At 46.1% G+C, this 20592-nt stretch overlaps 1 protein-coding gene across 5 annotated transcripts in view; it reads right to left on the bottom strand.

Moving 5' to 3' along the window:
• PFKL (phosphofructokinase, liver type) overlaps window positions 1-20592 on the bottom strand; it is a 300427-nt gene that overhangs the window by 239666 nt on the left and 40169 nt on the right. For 4 of the 5 annotated variants that reach the window (XM_075317821.1, XM_075317820.1, XM_075317822.1 and 1 more), the window contains exon 2: window positions 1563-1636. The exons of the other annotated variant lie outside the window; for it this stretch is intronic. In XM_075317821.1, coding sequence (XP_075173936.1) covers window positions 1563-1636 — 74 coding nt within the window. The remainder of the gene's footprint in view (window positions 1-1562; window positions 1637-20592) is intronic. 5 annotated transcript variants of the gene reach the window in all.

Genomic DNA, 20592 nt, shown 5'->3' with positions numbered 1-20592 from the left:
GATTGGACAGTTGTCATATAACACGGTGGGAGGGGGTGGCTGCTCACTCCTGCTCCGAGAGTCAATCCACACATGTTGAAGCTGAGCCATCCAGCATCTAAGAAGCATGTCTGTCTGTTCCTTTGATCCTGTTTTTACCCAAGTTGAAGCAAGATATGGTCGCTCTCTCTGGAACTCATGAAAAGACTAATTGAACTTTTTACGTAAGCTAATGAAGTATATCTTTTTTCCTTTTCTGTAACTGAACTGCAACTTTATAATTTAACAATCATTTTTATCAGATATAAACTACATTTATTTTTTACACATTTTGTAGTCAATTTTTCATGCGTCTTATCGCGTATTCAAAGAAAAATATATTTAAGAGTATATTTTTTAACAACTCCAAACATGGCCGGCCGACTAGGCTAGGAGCAAGCGTTATGAGCAAGCTCTATTATGCTTCAGAACCAGCTCCTCTTTCTGAAGCTGGATGGATCTGGTGAGCCTCAGTCCCCCTTGTGCTTCTCCCATGCTACAGGGGCAAAGCTCCCTCTGTTAGCAGTCTAGTAGAGTGCTTAGTTCAGGATCAGCGGTGTGTGCTGCTAATCTGGACTGTCAGTCTTCAGGAGTGGAGTGCACCGCCCAGGAAAGCAGAAAGTCTGGGCCAAGAGTGGTGCATTCTGAAAATTCATCTTGACAAAACCCTTTTAACGGGCCAAAATCAGAAGTCTAAAAGAGCACAAAATGATTTCCATACACAAGTGCTGTCCATAGATCAGTCAGCACCAGCATTAAACACTGACCCATTAAACTCAATGTCCAACATACAGTTGCAATTTTCTGCAAATTGTCAGTTTGCGCTGAGAAAAATCACAGCATAAACTTATAGTTTTCACAAGTCCAAAGTCAGTGAAAAACAGAATATATGAAGACACAAAACTGGAAGACCATTTGTCTGAATACTGCCTTATGCCTCATACAAACGTCTGTGTTGTATCTCGGTTTTTTTTTCCAACACATACAGCACGTAATCGTTACAATTTACGGTGCTATTCACATGTTCATGTTTTTATATGTACCGTGTGTGTGTAGAACAGAAGGAGACATGTCTGTTTGTGACAGAACAGATGACAAGGACCAAGTCTATGGGTCCATGGAGAACCGTAGCACACGGATGGCATTAACAGTGAAAAGGATCGGAGACAATTTGTCATTTACTTATCCATCAGCTAGCTTTGATAAAGGACGTCTGTGTGCGTCTGAAATGCGTTGCTTTTCCTTTGCTTTATTACATGTGGATTTGACAATTTTTTAATCTTGGTACAAATACAGAGCTCCTTGCCCCATGCTCGCCCGAGCCTGAACACACAGATGAGTTGGTTTTCCTCTTTTTCTCAACCATTTCACTTTCCAGAACTTACCGTATCAGACAACAATCATAGTGACAATTCAGCTCTAAAGCCCCTGTGCATGAAGCTCCACAGGCTGAAACCGCAACTCAGCAGAAGATAAGCATTACAGAATATCTATTGGCATGAGGATGCTTTATAGATGAGACGTGAGTGTAGTCTGTAAGATACCTCATAAACGTGGAAAACCTTGGCTCCAACATAAATAGCCATCCGGGTCACAGCACGCACTGCAGCATTCATTCCTGTTAAATAGAAGCAGAAGTATATTGTAGAAGATTATGGGAAATGTTTATCAGGCAGGGCCTAGAACCAATTTCACATAAGCATATGTAAAAGGACCACTCCAGAGGTTTTTTTGGAGGGGTTTTATTGCAAATCTAAGTCCCATCACCCCTGTCTTAAACTTACCCTCCAACAGCTTCACAGTCTATAAACATTGCTCCTGTCGATCTCCAGCAGTTTGTGACCTACCAGCAGCTCCAGTGTTTCATGAAGCACACCGGAGGATGAAGTCTGTGAAGCGCTGTGGAATTAATAGCGCTATATAGGTGAGTAAAATAAAATAACTCAACACAAGTCTATGGGAGTCTCACTCTGGCATCGTTATGGCTCTCGTAGACATATTAAGGGCTTGTGACATAACTTCTGATTTCCGGGCATTCAGAAGTTACAAGCACAAGATGGCGCCATGGGACTCAAGTTATGCTGAAAAATGGTGAAGCCAGCAGAGGGAAAGTATAAGAAAGGGGGCAGAGGACTGGAATGGAGTAGTGCTTTAAATCCAACCTCAATAACCCCATAATTGCGGATACTGCATCTGCATCGCTTTCACATTTTGGAAGGTAATGTAACTTTGAAAATACAGCCCACTCTGCAGGCAGCAGGTTATAGAGCTGAACATACTGATCCATAAAGTAGGTTTGTGGTGGGAGACCATGGCTGTGGAGTCGGTAAGCCAAACCTGCAACTCCGACTCAGACTCCTCAATTTCCCTTGCACCAACTCTACAACTCCGACATATATTGCTTATATTTAAGTGAAAAATGTATTGTAGTACAATGTGAACATCAGACATTTAATCATTTTTATGATACAATAATCAAGTGATTTAGATAGAACATAAAATATATTTATTGGAATACAACTTTAGAACACAAAACTGTAATAAATTGTAAATATGTAATACACTATGTAATTTTATATATATATATATATATATATATATATATATATATAATATATATATATATATATTATATACATGCATACACATACATATATATACACTGTATGTATTTGTATATATATATTTATATATATATATATATATATATATAATGTATGTATATATATATTATAACACTATGTAAAACTATGTAAGTGGCAAAAAAAAGTTTTCAACAAAAACATACTAAATAACATTTGTGCAGTCTATTAATTTGTTGTAAGAAATAGAATTGCCTCCATCAGATGATCCTCCTTCATAGATGACCTCAGATCTGACCTAATAATTTTAAGGTTAGAGAACCACCTCTCTACACTAACTTGGGTTGGAGACAAAGCCGTAAACACATGGGCAACATCTCTAACAATTTTCGGGTATAAAGGAATTGCCTCATGCACAGTCGGTTTTGATCAACGGTTGAATTTTTCTATTTCTTTGAGAGCAAGTGAAAAATGTTGCTGAAATATGGTCAATCTGCTTGCTATAGGAGAAGGAGTGAAATCTTTTTCCTTGCGGCAACGTTTTGCCTGCTCCATGTCATCCAAATACTTGTCAAAGTTAAACTCCTCATCTGATGAGGATGAAGATATGGCAGCAGTAGCACTGTCAGGACCCAAGTCCTCATGCACCTCGCAGTCCTGTAGGCCAGTCGTCCTAACTGCTACCTCAGTTAGAGCTTCTTTTCCTTTAGTAAGCTGTTGATCATCAAGCAGTATACGATAACCTGGGTCCACATAAACAGCTGCCAGAAGAATTTTATTTTCCAATATCTGTGTCTCTCTCTATTTAATTAAAGCAGAAATGCCATCTGCGATTAAACCTCCTCATTGGGAAAGGCAAAATAGCAAGTACTTCCACTCCCTTATGAAAATGCCAGGAGTTAAATCCTCAGTTTGTAATTTTCCAGTCACGGTAAATGCGTGATTAAGCAATTCCTTAAATTCAGCCACCTGTGTCCATTGACCTTCATTTAGGGTTACCTTAAGGTTCGCCATAGCTATAAGAAATGGTTTTAGTTCAAGCAATCGCTCAATCATTAAATAAGTGCTGCCCCACCGAGTGGCTTGATCGACAATTGCCCCTTTCCCAGCACGTTTCTTCAAGATGGAATCAATTTTAGGGGTTCTAGCTGCAATAACCAATTTCCTCACTTTTCCAATCAGATTTCCAGCATGTCCCTCTTGCAGACTCTCTTATTGCCAGCTGCAGCGTATGCACAACACAGCACATGTGATCAATATGAAAGTGTTTTGAAGCAGCTTCAACAAGATCATCTAATTCTAAAGTATCATTTTGCTGTTCTTCTGTTGTAATATCTGTTTGTTTCTCAATTACATGAACAGCGCTGTGGCCTTTCATCTCACACATACTGAATCCTAAAATTTTCTTCTAGCTGTTGTTCATTACTCTCATTTATCAGTTTAATTGTACTTCTGTTTGAAGCATTGTCCGTTACAATAGCAAGAACCCGTTCTTTTTTGAGTTGTAATCTTGCAGAACTTTTTCCACTAAGGCCTGGAGAAACTGGCTGGTGTGATGAGCTTTTGTATCTTTTACTGCCAGTGTCTTGCTAACAATTTCTTTGTTGTCACAAACATATCGAATATTGATGGCAAAATAGTTCAGTGAAATGCAGTGACTCTGGGCATCCCAGCAAAGGCAATGGGTTTCAAGATATGACATTCAGACACATTGTTTTGTGAGGATCCGTTTTTGCGCTCAATAACGGCTCCTCACAAAGAATGAGCAGGTCAGTTTATGTGGCGTTTTTCTAATCTGCTTTGGCTATTGAAAACATTATCTATGAGCTCAAAAACCTTTCAGGTGATGCGGTTTTTTAAAAAGCTGATCTGCTTTTGCAGATGAAAAACGTATCCTCAAAAAACGCAGCAAAAACGCTGTTTGTGAATGTAGCCTTAGATCAGAAATAGAACAGACATTTATAGGACATTTCATAACTTTCCAAAATTCCTATGAAAAAATATTCAGCACATTCTGCATTGCACTGCTGACCCCAATTTATTATATATTTTAGGAGTCGCAGTCGGTCCATTTTATACCGACTCCGACTCCACAGCCCTGTGGGAGACGCTTCGGTCTGAGGCCCTATTATACAGTAGGTTTCAGAGAAAAGCTTCAGTATGAGGCCCCATTCAGATGTCCAGTTCTTTCTTGCACGTGATAAAAACTTTTCTCAATGAGCTAATTCACAAACACTTGGTCACGGTGTCCATTATTGGAATCAGGGATTTTCTCACACATCAAAAAATTTGCAAGACTTTTCCTACCCATTAGAATGCCAAAATGGACAACATATTACAGTGGGGGAAAAAGTATTTGATACACTGCAGATTTAAGTTTCCCCACCTACAAAGAATGGAGAAATCTGTAATTTTTTTCATAGGAACACTTCAATTGTGAAAGACAGAATAAAAAAGAAAATCTAGAAAATCACATTGTATAATTTGTAAATAATTAACTTTCATTTTATTGTATGAAATAAGTATTGATCACCGACCATACAGCAAGAATTCTGGCTCTCAAAGACCTGTTATTTTTTCTTTGAGAAGCCCTCCTACTCTGCACTCATTACCTGTATTAACTGCACCTGTTTGAACTAGTTACCTGTATAAAAGACACCTGCCAACACACCTATCAATCATACTCCAACCTTTTCTACCATGGCCAAGACCAAAGAGCTGTCTATGGACACCAGGGACAAAATTATAGACCTGCACAAGGCTGGGATGGGCTACAGGACAACAGGCAAGCAGCTTGGTAAGAAGGCAACAACTGTAGGCGCAATTATTAGAAAATGGAAGAAACATAAGATGACTCCAGATCTTACTCGATCTGGAGCTCTATGTAACATCTCACCTCATGGTGTAAGAGGTATTCTGAGAGAGGGCAGGAATCAGCCCAGAACACGGGAGGATCTGGTCAATGACCTGAAGAAAGCAGGGGCCACAGTCTCAAAGATTACCATTAGTAACACACTACACCGTCATGGATTAAAATCCTGCAGGACACTCAAGGTTCCTTTGCTCACGTCTGCACATATCCAGGACCGTTTGAAGCTCATCAATAACCACCTGGATGATGTGGTCAGATGAGACCAAAATAGAACTTATTGGTATCAACTCCACTTGTGTTTTGAGGAAGAAGAATGAGTACAACCCGTAGAACACCATTCCAATTGTGAAGCATAGAGGTGGAAACATCATACTTTGCAGATGCTTTTCTGCAAATGGTACAGGACTACTGCACAGTATTAAAGGGAGGATGGATGGAGTCATTTATAGCGAGATTTTGGACAGCAACCTCCTTCCCCAGGTAAGAGCATTGAAGATGGGTCAAGCCTTCTAGCAGGACAATGACCCAAAACATCCAGCCAGGGCAACTAAAAAAGTGGCTTCATAAGAAGCATTTCAAGGTTCTGGTGACCTAGCCAGTTTACAGGCTTGAACCCAATACAAAATCTTTGCAGGGCGCTGAAACTCAATGTTGCCCAGTGACACCCACGAAACCTGAAAGATCTGGAGAGCTGTATGAAGGAGTGGGCCAAAATTCCTGCTGCAGTGTGTGCAAACTTGGTCAAGAACTACAGGAAACATCTGACCTCTAATTGAAAACAAAGGTTTCTGTGCCAAATATTAAGTTCTTTTTTCTATTGAATTCAATACTTATTTCATACAACAAAATGCAAATTAATTAGTTAAAAAACAATGTGAGTTTCTGAATATTTTCTTTATTGTCTCTGTCACAGTTGAAGTGTACCTTTGATAAAAATTACAGACCTTTCCATTCTTTGTAGGTGGGAAAACTTGCACAATCGTCAGTGTATCAAATACTTTTCCCCACTGTAGGTGATTTTGATTTGTGACTCAGATGAAAAGTGGACATGTCATGATTTTTTTGTGCCATCACACAATCCACAAAAAGATAAATAAAATAAATCAGTGAATCAATCATATTACGGCCTTTAAAGGGCATATCCAGGACTTTTTTTCTATTTAAATGTGACTAAGTACTGACAGGTAGTTGCTATCTACCTTCCTATTGTGTCCGATGCCGTTTTTCTCTGGCACAGATCAGTCACAGACAGCTCCTGCTAGCGATTTAGTTCATTCCGCTGATGTTACAACAACAGAGCGCCGAATTCTCATCCGCTCTGCTCTGTAAACAGAGTGGGAACTGCTAATGTCATGCTCATTGACAGTCGGCTCCTCCAGTTAGGCAGCGGTGAGCCGACTGTCAATCAGCATGATGTCAGCAGTTCCAACCAGTCTACAGAGCAGAGAAGAAAAGAAGCCTCCACTGAATTACTGGTAGGAGCAATCCAACTGCTCAGTGTCGGTGAAGAACAGCGTCAAGCACAACAGGCAGGTAAGCAGCAACTACCTGCGCATTAGTGCTTAAGCACATTTTTTCCATTATTTTTTTAAGTCCAGGATATACCTTTTAACCTCTTCACCAGCCAGCTATTTTCCATTTTCGTATTTTCCTCTCCTTTTTCCAAGGGCCATAACTTTATTTTTTCAGTCACCGTAGCCATATGAGGGCGTCTTTTCTGCTGGATGAATTGTATTTTGGAAGGACAGCATTAATTTGACCATATAGTTTACTAGAAAACGGGGAAAAAAAATCCAAGTGTAGCGAAATTGCATAAAAAGTGCAATTCCACAATTATTTTGTTTTTTTATTTAACTCCATGATTCTGGAGGTCAGTAAGAGTACGTAGATACAAAACAAGTATAGTTTTTGTTATATTTCATTAATGTAAAAAAAAAAAAAAAAAAAAAAAAAAGGAAAAAACAATGGGTTTGCCGTCATTTTCCAAGTCCCATAATGTTTTCGTTTTCAGGATCTGGGGCGGTGTTATGGCATATTTTTTGTGATGAAATTAGCAGGAGCAAGTAATAAAACTTTTACTGTACAAGTTTAAAAAAAACAAACATACATGTAATTAAAGTGCAATATACTTATAAACCTAGATATTTACGAACTGCCACCACCCCATGTGTACAAACCGCGTCTGTAGAGAAAATCATTTCTGGAAAGATCTCACCGGCTCTCTTGTATAGTACAACAAGATAGTCCAAGCAGAATATAGTGCAGATTCAACAGGGAGAGCCCATACTACCCAGACACACACTACCCAGACATACACTACCCCTCAGGCTTGTTTCACACGTCAGTGAAAAACACAGACGTTTTTCACTTACATGTTAAAAACGCATCTGTCCCTCTGTGTGCCATGATTCACGTCACACGTGGGTTATCCATGTGCAATCCATAATAAGTGATCCGTCATCCGTTATTACACATGGCGATAAACTCACTTGTTCGTGGTGCTGAACTCTTCGGCTCTGCTGTGCTTCCGGCCACCGCTGCACCTACTTCCCGGTTGCGGGGTCGTGCATAAATGAATATGCATGACCATAACTAGCCGGCTCGGAAGCTGCAGGCAGCAGAGGCCAGAGAGCGTCGCTGGAGACAGGTGAGTTGAAAATGCTTTTTATTTCCAATGTCCGTGTTTTTCTGGTACATGTTTCATGGATCACACCATAGTGGTCCGTGGAACAGCAGTGATGCCAGAAAAAAACGGACATTACTCCGTGCGGAGCACACGCGTGTACGCCGCACAGAGACACGTTCAGTGAAAAATCACTGATGTGTGCGCAGACGCATTGATTTTAATGAGTCTGCGTATGTCTGTGAATCATGTACGTATAAAAACTAGCACATACGTACCAGAATCACTGATGTTTGAAACAGGCCTTAAACAGTAGTCCGCAGTGAGTGTGCTCCTAGGACCTCTCTACACGGTTCATTGGTGGACTCAAATATCTTGGTTTCTAAGTATATTCTGGTTTAATGCTGCACCTCTGTGCCTTTATTGATACAATTAATAGTGCTGCCAGGGGGGCTTTTTTGCAAGCTGACCCCTGAGCACATTTGGGGTTTTAGTGTGTCTTTGTCTTTAGTCCTTAAGTGCTGCACATTGTTTACTATGAATTATAATTACATGTATGTTTGTCTTTTTAAAGGGGTTGTCCACTACTTTGACATTGCTGGCCTATCCTAAGGATAGGTCATCAATGTCTAATCGGCCAGGGTCTGACATGCCGCACCCCCGCCAATCAGTTGACCTCAGTCCCCGGCGGTGGCGGCAAAGGCTAAGTTCCGAAGCTGCTCCGTCTTTTTACAGCGGCCAGGTACTGCATATTCTAATCAATAGGAGGCGAAAGTGTAGAAACCAGCCACGGCCAACATCAGAAGATGGAGCCTGCTGCAGCCGCCGGGACTGTTATTAGCTGATCGGCAGGGATGCGGTGTGTCAGACCCCGGCCGATCAGACATTCATGAGCTATCCTAAGGATAAGCCATCAATGTCAAAGTAGTGGACAACGCTTTAAACTTCACTGTTATTGTATACGTTTTATTACTTGCCCCTGCTAATTTCATTACCTGACTTTCTGGGTTAAAGTACTATACTTCCGTAGCCTTTTTTTTCCTATTTCTTTTCTCACTTTTTATCGTTTTTACTAAGTCCCCTTAGGGGACTTTCAGATGCGATCATACAATCGTTTGTGCTGTACAGAGCTTGTATTATGACAGACAAAGGGGTCATCAACTGACCCTTGAATGTAATGACAACCCATTGTTGCACCTCAATGATGTTATGGGGCCGCCAATAGGAGCGGGTAACGGCACGCTCCCTGCTGCCGCGTGTTAAAGCCCAATGTCAGAGATTGTCAGCGGGATTTAACTAATTAACAGCCACAGGCGGATCTCCAATCCACCTGTGGCTGTTAGAGGCACATGTTAGGTCAGACAATGTGTAGTGCTGGCTCAGAGTGTGAGTCTGCATCAAAGGCAGTAACATGACCTTTGACATACCGGTACGTCCAAGGTCGTAAAGGGGTTAATGACCAGGCCAAATTTTGGAAATCTGACCAGTGTCACTTTATGTTGTAATAATTCTACGCTTCAACGAATGCCAGTGATTCTGAGACTGTTTTTCATGATACATAAAGTCAGACTATTTTAAAAACTGCACCCCTCAAATAATTCAAAACTGCCATCAGAAAATCTTTTAACCCTTCAGGTGCTACACAGTGGAAACGAAAAGTGGAATGAAAAAAAATAAATTATGTTTCCCTCTAAAATGCTGCTTTAGCCCTAAATTTTTTTTTACTTTTGCAAGAGGCAACACAAAAAAGTCGACCACTCAGTTTGCTACCCACTTCCTTCTGAGCTTAGTGTTACCCCAAATGTAGTCAAATGTTCTGTTTTGACAAACAGGAGTGACATTTGGTACTTGTAATGTAAATTTGGCTGGCAGACTGCTGGCACCATGTCATCTTTGCAGGGCCCCTGAGGTACCAAAACAGCAGAAACCCCCACAAGTGACCCCCCCACTTTGGAAAATAGACCCCTCAAGCAATCACATTTAGTAGTGTATTGAGAATTTTTAACCTTACAGGTGATCCACAAAATTTTATAACATGTAGTTATGAAAACAAAAAGAAGGGAATTTTGTTACTTACCGTAAATTCCTTTTCTTCTAGCTCTTATTGGGAGACCCAGACGATTGGGGTATAGCTACTGCCCTCCGGAGGCCACACAAAGCACTACACTAAAAAGTGCAAGGCCCCTCCCCTTCTGGCTATACCCCCCCGTGGTATCACGGGTTCTCCAGTTTTAGTGCCAAAGCAAGAAGGAGGAAGCCAATAACTGGTTTAAACAAATTAACTCCGAATAACGTCGGAGAACTGAAAACCATTCAACATGAACAACATGTGTACCCGCAAACAACAAAAAAATCCCGAAGGACAACAGGGCGGGTGCTGGGTCTCCCAATAAGAGCTAGAAGAAAAGGAATTTACGGTAAGTAACAAAATTCCCTTCTTCTTCAGCGCTCTATTGGGAGACCCAGACGATTGGGACGTCCAAAAGCTGTCCCAGGGTGGGTAAAGAAATACCTCATGTTAGAGCTGCAAAACAGCCCTCCCCTACGGGGATGTCACTGCCGCCTGCAGGACTCTTCTACCTAAGCTGGCATCCGCCGAAGCATAGGTATGCACCTGATAATGTTTGGTGAAAGTGTGCAGACTCGACCAGGTAGCTGCCTGGCAGACCTGTTGAGCCGAAGCCTGGTGCCGCAAAGCCCAGGACGCACCCACGGCTTTGGTTGAGTGGGCTTTTAGCCCTGAAGGAACCGGAAGTCCAGCAGAACGGTAGGCTTCCAGAATTGGTTCTTTGATCCATCGAGCCAGGGTGGCTTTAGAAGCCTGCAACCCCTTGCGCTGGCCAGCGACAAGGACAAAAAGTGCATCTGAACGGCGGATGGGCGCCGTGCGAGAAATGTAGATTCTGAGTGCTCTCACCAGATCTAGCGAACGTAAGTCTTTCTCATACCGGTGAACCGGATGAGGACAAAAGGAAGGCAAGGATATATCCTGATTAAGATGAAACGAGGATACGACCTTAGGGAGAAACTCCGGAATGGGGCGCAGCACTACCTTGTCCTGGTGGAACACCAGGAACGGAGCCTTGGATGACAGAGCTGCCAGCTCAGACACTCGCCGAAGCGATGTGATCGCAACAAGAAACGCCACTTTCTGTGACAGGCGAGAAAAGGAAACGTCCTTTAGAGGCTCGAAGGGCGGCTTTTGCAGAGCAACTAGTACTCTGTTCAGATCCCATGGATCTAACGGCCGCTTGTACGGGGGCACAATATGACAGACCCCCTGTAGGAACGTGCGCACCTTAGGAAGACGTGCTAGACGCTTCTGAAAAAACACAGATAATGCCGAGACTTGTCCTTTAAGGGAGCTGAGCGACAAGCCCTTTTCCAACCCCGATTGCAGGAAGGAAAGAAAGGTGGGCAATGCAAATGGCCAAGGGGATACTCTCTGTGCAGAGCACCAGGATAAGAAAATCTTCCACGTTCTGTGGTAGATCTTAGCAGACGTTGACTTCCTAGCTTGTCTCATTGTGGCTACGACTCTTTGAGATAAACCTGCGGACGCTAGGATCCAGGACTCAATGGCCACACAGTCAGGTTCAGGGCCGCAGAATTCTGATGGAAAAACGGCCCTTGGGACAGTAAGTCTGGTCGGTCTGGCAGTGACCCCGGTCGCCCGACCGTGAGATGCCACAGATCCGGATACCACGATCTCCTCGGCCAGTCTGGGGCGACGAGTAAGACGCGGCCGCAATCGGATCTGATCTTGCGTAACACTCTGGGCAAGAGTGCCAGAGGTGGGAAGACGTATGGGAGCCGGAACTGCGACCAATCTTGAACCAAGGCGTCTGCCGCCAGAGCTCTTTGATCGCGCGACCTCGCCATGAATGCCGGGACCTTGTTGTTGTGCCGGGACGCCATTAGGTCGACGTCCGGCACTCCCCATCGGCGACAGATTTCCTGAAACACGTCCGGGTGAAGGGACCATTCCCCTGCGTCCATGCCCTGGCGACTGAGGAAGTCTGCTTCCCAGTTTTCTACGCCTGGGATGTGAACCGCGGATATGGTGGATGCTGTGTCCTCCACCCACATTAGAATGCGCCGGACTTCTTGGAAGGCTTGCCGACTGCGCGTCCCTCCTTGGTGGTTGATGTATGCCACCGCTGTGGAGTTGTCCGACTGGATTCGGATCTGCTTTCCTTCCAGCCACTGTTGAAAGGCTAGTAGGGCAAGATACACTGCCCTGATCTCCAGAACATTGATCTGAAGGGTGGACTCCTGCGGAGTCCACGTCCCCTGAGCCCTGTGGTGTAGAAACACTGCTCCCCACCCTGACAGACTCGCATCTGTCGTGACCACTGCCCAGGATGGGGGCAGGAAGGATCTTCCCTGAGACAATGAGGTTGGCAGGAGCCACCATTGTAGAGAGTCCTTGGCCGTCTGGGAAAGAGAGACTTTCCTGTCCAGGGACGTTGACTTCCCGTCCCATTGGCGGAGAATGTCCCATTGAAGTGGGCGCAGATGAAACTGCGCAAAGGGAACTGCTTCCATGGCTGCCACCATCTTCCCGAGGAAGTGCATGAGGCGCCGTAAGGGGTGCGACTGGCCCTGAAGGAGGGATTGCACCCCTGTCTGTAGGGCCCGCTGCTTGTTCAACGGAAGCTTCACTCTCGCTGCTCGAGTATGGAACTCCATGCCAAGATACGTTAGTGACTGTGACGGCGACAGATTCGACTTTGGAAAGTTGATGATCCATCCGAACGTCTGTAGAGTCTCCAGCGTAGCAAGTAGACTGAGTTGGCATGCCTCTTGAGAGGGTGCCTTGACAAGTAGATCGTCTAGGTAAGGGATCACCGAGTGTCCCTGAGAGTGCAAGACTGCTACCACCGCCGCCATGACCTTGGTGAAGACCCGGGGGGCTGTCGCCAGGCCGAATGGCAGAGCTACGAACTGAAGATGGTCGTTTCCTATCACAAAACGTAGAAAACGTTGATGTTCTGTAGCAATTGGCACGTGGAGATAAGCATCTTTGATGTCTATTGAGGCAAGGAAGTCTCCTTGAGACATTGAGGCAACGACAGAGCGGAGGGTTTCCATCCGGAACCGCCTGGCGTGCACATGTTTGTTGAGCAGCTTTAGATCCAGAACAGGACGGAACGAGCCGTCCTTTTTTGGAACCACAAAGAGATTGGAGTAAAACCCTCGCCCTTGTTCCTGAGGCGGTACAGGAACCACTACTCCTTCCGCTCTCATGGAGTCCACCGCCTGCAGCAGGGCATCTGCTCGGTCTGGATGTGGGGAGGTTCTGAAGAACCGAGCTGGAGGACGAGAACTGAACTCGATTCTGTACCCGCGAGACAAAATGTTTGTCACCCACCGGTCTTTGACCTGTGACATCCAAATGTCGGAAAAGCGGGAGAGCCTGCCCCCGACCGGAGATGCGGAGGGGGGGGCTGGAAGTCATGAGGTAGCCGCTTTGGAAGCGGTTCCTCCATTTGCTTTCTTGGGGCGTGCGTGAGCCCGCCAGGAATCTGAGACTCTTTGCGTCCTCTGAGTCCCTTTGGACGAGGAGAATTGTGTCTTGCCCGAACCTCGAAAGGACTGAAACTTCTGCTGTCATTTTTTCTGCTGAGGTTTGCTTGATCTGGGCTGGGGTAAGGAAGAGTCTTTACCCTTGGACTGTTTAATGATGTCAGCCAATGGCTCGCCAAACAGTCTATCTCTAGATAAAGGCAGGCTGGTTAAACATTTTTTGGAACCAGCATCTGCTTTCCAGTCCTTTAACCACAAGGCTCTGCGCAAAACTACCGAATTGGCGGACGCCATTGAGGTGCGGCTGGTAGATTCTAGCACCGCATTGATAGCGTAAGACGCAAACGCAGACATCTGCGCGGTAAGGGACGCCACTTGCGGCCCCGCTGGATGTATGATAGCATCCACTTTTGCTAAACCAGCTGAAATAGCTTGGAGTGCCCATACGGCTGCGAATGCTGGAGCAAACGACGCGCCGATAGCTTCATAGACAGATTTTAACCAAAGGTCCATCTGTCTGTCATTGGCATCCTTAAGTGAAGCGCCATCCTCCACTGCAACTATGGATCTAGCTGCAAGCTTGGAAATCGGGGGGTCTACCTTTGGACACTGGGTCCAGCGCTTGACCACATCAGGGGGAAAAGGAAAACGTGTATCCTTAGAACGTTTAGAGAAACGCCTTTCTGGATGAGCGTCGTGTTTCTGGATTGACTCTCTGAAATCAGAGTGATCCAAAAAAGCACTCAATTTACGCTTGGGATATAGGAAACGAAACTTCTCCTGCTCTGCAGCTGCCTCCTCTGCTGAAGGGGCTGGGGGAGAAATATCTAACAGTCTATTGATGGCTGAGATAAGATCGTTTACCATGGCGTCCCCATCCGGGGTATCCAGATTGAGAGGGGTTCCAGGATAAGACTCCTGATCACTCTCTTCAGACGCATCACAGAGCGACTGATTGCGCTGAGACCCTGAACAGTGTGATGACGTTGAGGGTCTTTCCCAGCGAGCTCGCTTAGGGTGGCTGGGGCCATCATCTGAGTCATAATACTCAGCCTGGGAAGCCGGGGACCCCCTTGCAGTCTGGATTAAATCCAACTGAGGGGGATTGGAGGACAGAGACCTCGCCGTGTCCATAGACTGAGCCCCAGGCATGGATTGCAAAGATTCAAGGATTTTTGTCATAGTCACAGACATTCTATCAGCAAAAACTGCAAAGTCTGTCCCTGACACCGGGGCAGGACTTACAAGCGTCTCAGCCTGGGTCACTACCTCTCCGGACTCCGGCTGGCGAAGCAGCACCGGATCTGAGCATTGCACACAATGGGGGTCTTTGGAACCTGCTGGTAGAGCAGCCCCACATGCAGCACACGCAGTGTACACAGCCCTAGCCTTGGCAGCCTTGCGTTTTGTGGATGACATGTTGCTGCCTCCTCAGAGCGATCTGGGGTATCCAGCCAGGAAGCGACCTCACAGTGCAAGAAATAAACAAATATATATATCTGGTGACACAGTACACCAATACACACTGAGGCACTAGAGGGGCCAGCTGAAATGCCGCTTACCGCCCGCTTAAGAGCGGGTGTGTGATCTCCAAAGCCCCCTAGTCCAGGTCTCCCAGAGCCTTGCGTCCCTCCTCCAGCCAGACCGCACGTGTAATGGCTGCCGGCGTCCTGGAGAGGAGGGGGGGCGGGCCCTGGGCGTTCCTGACTAAGAGCGGGAAGCCTGCTTCCCTCTGTGCCAAGTGAGAGGGCTGGAGCATGTAAATCAGGCTCCAGCCCTCGTCGCTGCCGTGAAACAGCGTCTCTCCCCTACCCTGATTGACAGGGTGGGGGCGGGAACGAAGCGGCACTAGGCCGCAAAAGCCGGGGACTGGATTTATAAACGCCGCCGCCGTAAAAGCGCGGTCGGCGTGTCCCCGGCGCACTACAAGTCACAGCAGCGCCGCCGGTCCAGTGGGGGTCGGCGCTGCGTTCCCACAACACAAAAGTCCCCCAGTAAACTGCAGGAACACCAACTCCATCGTTACGGTCCCCGGCGCACTACAACACCCAGCCAGCCCGGAGTGTGTCTGTGCCTGCCGGGGACACAGAGTACCTGTATGATGCAGGGCCATGTCCCTGATTGTACTCCTGCTCCGAATCCATCAGGTGCTATGGGTCTGTGGATGGAGCCCGGCGTCAGAGCTTAGAGGCCGGCAGGATCCCACTTCCACAGAGCCCTACAAGGGGATGTGGAAGGAAAACAGCATGTGGGGCTCCAGCCCCTGTACCAGCAATAGGTACCTCAACCTTACAACACCATCCACGGGTGAGAAGGGAGCATGCTGGGGGCCCTATATGGGCCCTCTTTTCTTCCATCCGAAATAGTCAGCAGCTACTGCTGACTAAAATCTGTGGAGCTATGCGTGGATATCTGACCTCCTTCGCACAAAGCTTGAAAACTGGAGAACCCGTGATACCACGGGGGGGTATAGCCAGAAGGGGAGGGGCCTTGCACTTTTTAGTGTAGTGCTTTGTGTGGCCTCCGGAGGGCAGTAGCTATACCCCAATCGTCTGGGTCTCCCAATAGAGCGCTGAAGAAATTACATTTTTTCAACTAAAATACTGATTTGGCACCAAATTTATAATCTACAAGAGGGATAATAGGAGAAAATGGACAGGACAATTTGTTATATCATTTTTACCCGATGTGGCAGTACCCCATATGTGGTTATGAACTACTGTTTGAGCAGACGGCAAGGATTGGATGGAAAGGACTTGGCTTTTAAAACACAGATTCCATTTTAAAGGGAACCTATCAGGTGCAATATGCACCCAGAACCACGAGCAGTTCTGGATGCATATTGCTAATCCCTGCCTAACCGTCCCATTATACACTAGCATAGATAAAGAGCGCTTTAGGAAAAAGTATTTCTAAAGATCTTATATCGTATGGTAATGAGCGAGGGCAGTAGACCCAAGGGCGTTGCTTCCCTTTAGCATGCTAGCATGTCCCTGTGGGCGTGGTAACATGCTAATGAATGCACAGCATCTGAGGATGATCTCACTCACCTCTCCGCTGCCATCACGTCCAACGCTGGATTTCGGGTCAGTGCGCATGACCCTGGAGTTTGGGTCACGCAAACTATGAAGCAAGGTGTATGCTTCCTGGGTTCAAACTGAAGTAGTGCGCATGACCGAATGCACACTGAGCTGAAATCCAGCATCAAGCGGCGATGGCGGCGGAGAGGTGAGATCATCCTCTGACGCTGCATATTCATTAGCATGTTAGCACACCCACAGGGACGTACTAACATGCTAAAGGAGGCGACTAGCAAGGGAAGAAACGCCCTTGGGGCTACTGCCCTCGCTCATTACCATACAAGATCTATAGAAATAATTTTTCTAAAGACCTCTTTATCTATGCTAGTGTATAATGGAACGGTTAGGCAGGGAATAGCATTATGCACGCAGAACTGCTTGTGGTTCTGGGTTCATATTGCACCTGACAGGTTCCCTTTAATAGATTGTGGCCTCAATTAGCCGAGCCCCTGAGGTGCTTTATCAGCAGAAACCTCCAAAGGTGACCCCCCATAATGGAAACTTCAGTGCTTAAGGAATTCATCGGGGGGTGTAAAGAGTATTTTAAACCCACAGGTGTCTAAGAAAGTTTAACATTTTGGATGTGGAAAAATAATATTTCAGTGGTAAAAATATATCGTATTTTTCGGATTATAAGACGCACTTTTCCTTTCAAAAATTTGGGAGGAAAATGAGAGACGCATATTAAAATCCAAATATAACTTACCGGGGGGCTGTCTGTGCGGCTACCGGGTGCCTGTGGCTGCTTGCGGGCGGCCGGGTACCTGTGGCTGCGTGCGGGCAGCCGGGTGCCTGTGGCTGCGTGCGGGCAGCCGGGTGCCTGTGGCTGCGTGCGGGCAGCCGGGTGCCTGTGGCTGCGTGCGGGCAGCCGGGTGCCTGTTGGTGCCAGCTGCCTCTCTGTGCGGGCGGGCGGCCTGCTCGCTGTCACTCTGTGCGGGCATGCTTTTTTTTTTTACCTTTTTTTCATCTCTAACTTTGGGGTGCGTCTTATAATCCGATGCATCTTATAAAACGAAAAATACGGTATATATTTTTTATTAGCTGCAAATTTGTCAGTTAAAGGGAACGTGTCAGGTCTCCTATGTCCTCTAATCTGGCAGCAAGCACGTGTGGGCCAGAATTCACTGTATAACCATCCCTGTCTAATGCTATTGTCAAAAAACAATGTTTAAAAAAATGAATTTATAAAGCTATGTGCGCACTAGAAAATTGACTTTTCTTAAGAAAAATCCGCACCCTCTGGCAGAATACCAGACCCGCGGCAAAAACCGTGGTAATAACACACCCGCGGTTTTTCCGTGGGTGGTACCTGTGTTTTTTATGCCTTCAATGCAATAAAGCACGTTTAAAAAAAAAAAAAAAAAAAAATGTGTGTCATTTCCTTTTTCTTCTTAGATAGATGGATAGATACTGTAGATAGATAGAGGGATAGATAATGGATAGATAGATGGAGAGATAGAAGGGATAGATACGGTAGAGTGATGGATGGATGGCTAGATGGATAGCGGGATGGATAGATAGATAGATAATTACAGCCTTTATTTCTGATGTGTTTCTTCCCCTCCCCCCCACTACAGTATTTGTGATAGAGCAGTCACCCTGCGGGACCTTGGATCCGAGTTCTCGCAGGGTCACTGCAGGTTGGTGACGTCACTATTACCGCTCGTGAGGCCCTGAAGTTCTTGCAAGCGGTAATCTGTTGACATCACCGACCGTGAAAAACTGGAGTTCCTGGAGTTACTCCTGCAGCATCATTCAAGGAACGAGGCTGCATTGAGTACTATGTCTCAGACGTCGCTGGATCAGTATGCAAACGTCGTGGGGCCTCGTGTCGATTACGTCAGACCTGGGTGTTTGAGAGGTTAATAAAGTGGTGAAAGAGGGGGATTTTTGGTGTTTTATTTCAAATAAAGGATTTTCCGATGTGTGTGTTTATTTACTTTCACTTACAGATTAGTACTGGCGTGGCAGACGCTGCCATTACTAATCTTGGACTTAGTGGCAGCTATGGGCTGCCATTAACTCCTTATTACCCCGATTGCCACCGCATCACAGTAATCGGGAAGAGGCGGTAACACGCCGGGACTGTCGCATAATGGATGCGACATTCTCGGGGCAGCTGCGGGCTGATATTCTTGGCTGTGGGAGAGGGGGGAAATAACCATGAACCTCGCCCTCCCCAGCCTGAGAATACTAGGCCCCTGCTGTGTGCTTACTTTGGCTGGACTATAAAAAAATGACAGACCCGTGTTTTTTTTTTCCTTTTTTATTTTTAATATGTATGTTTCTGATTTCTGTGTGTCTGTGCATTATATATGTATGGGTCTGTGTATGAGTGTGATATGTGTGTATTTACTCTCTGCTCATTTCCTCTTCCTGTCCTAATGACATCACTTCCTTGCAAAACGTAGGGAAGTGATGAACACTATGTTCCGAAAAATGCGAAATAACGCAATGAAACGCACATAATTTGCTACCTGCGTTATTCCCTGCGGTATTTCATGATTGAATTACAGTCAATGGTGTAAAATACTGCAGGTACCTGCGGAAAAGAAGTGACATGCTCATTCTTTTTGCTGCAGAAATTCTACAGCAAAACCTGTAGGGGAAAAAACGCAGTGGGAAAGGACTGCAGAAACGTTATGAACATTTTCTGCAGCAATTCATGCAGCAAAAACCGCAGCGTGCGCAAAGGGCCTAAGGTTCATTTTCCGAATACTAATTAGGCCTGTGAATAGTCGCAGGGACTTTTATTCCCCTGATAAGTCGGCCCGCTAAGGATGTTATCACACCCTTGTGGGCATGATAACATGCTTTAAAAAAAGCAGTGTCTTTGCTAGCGCTATATAAAGCAGATTTGTTCCTTTCAGCATTAAGCTTCTCTGATGCTGTGTGCATGCGTCCCGGCTTCAGAGAGACTCACTGTGCATGGTCAGAAGTCGTCCGCACATTCGGTCACGCGCACTACTCTGAAGCCGGGTGTAGTGCGCATGACCGGAAGTGCGGACGACTTTAGATCATGCGCAGTGAGCCTCTCTGAAACCGGGATGCATGCACACAGCATCACAGAGAAGCTGACATGTTACAGTAGGATCCAACAGGCCACTGTACCCTGGGGTTAGGAGATGACCTTGAGATACCATGGTAACGACTGGCACCCGAGATTACATTGGGGTAATCCTGTCAAAGGGGGTCTTTTAACCATTTAGATGCTGCAGTCGTGATTGACAGTGGTATTTAAAAGAGAACCTGATGTATAGCCACTACAAAAAAGGGGCTTACTCAGAAAAAGGTCAGAAATCTATATATATAATTGCCTTATTCTGTCTGTCTGTCTTGCTCCAAAATTGTGTCACGTGACAGTGTCACCGTAAGTGTAATAAAAGTGACAACTGTCGGATTGGCCGCTGGGCTCGGCCTGGCCCCGCCCCCCCCACGGATTGGCAGCTCGCCTCGGCCTGGCCCCGCCCCCACATGGATTAGCCGCTCTGGGCTCGGCCTGGCTCCGCCCCCCCCCCACGGATTGGCCGCTCGCCTCGGTCTGGCCCTGCCCCCCACATGGATTAGCCGCTCGCCCTGGACCTCCGCACGCATCGCCCGCTCCAGCGTACACCGGCTCCCGGTACACATGTGCAGGGAGCCGGCATACGGTGACGCCTCGCCCGCTCAGCCCCGCTCCAGCGTACACCGGCTCCCGGTACACATGTGCAGGGAGCCGGCATATGCTGCGGTCAATAATGAAGTGTCATGCAGCGGTGAAAGAGTTAAAGACACTGCAAGACACTTCATTATAGGTAGCGGGCACCCCCAGAAGAGAGAAGACAGAAGAAAGAAGACCCCGCAGTCATACTCACCAGACGCCGACCGGGAGCAGGTGAGCGCATCAAG

The sequence above is a fragment of the Anomaloglossus baeobatrachus genome, chromosome 7 (assembly GCF_048569485.1).
Source record: "Anomaloglossus baeobatrachus isolate aAnoBae1 chromosome 7, aAnoBae1.hap1, whole genome shotgun sequence".
NCBI lineage: Eukaryota > Metazoa > Chordata > Amphibia > Anura > Aromobatidae > Anomaloglossus > Anomaloglossus baeobatrachus.
The sequence above is the reverse complement of the archived record's forward strand: the minus strand, read 5'-3'. Positions and strand labels throughout refer to the sequence as shown.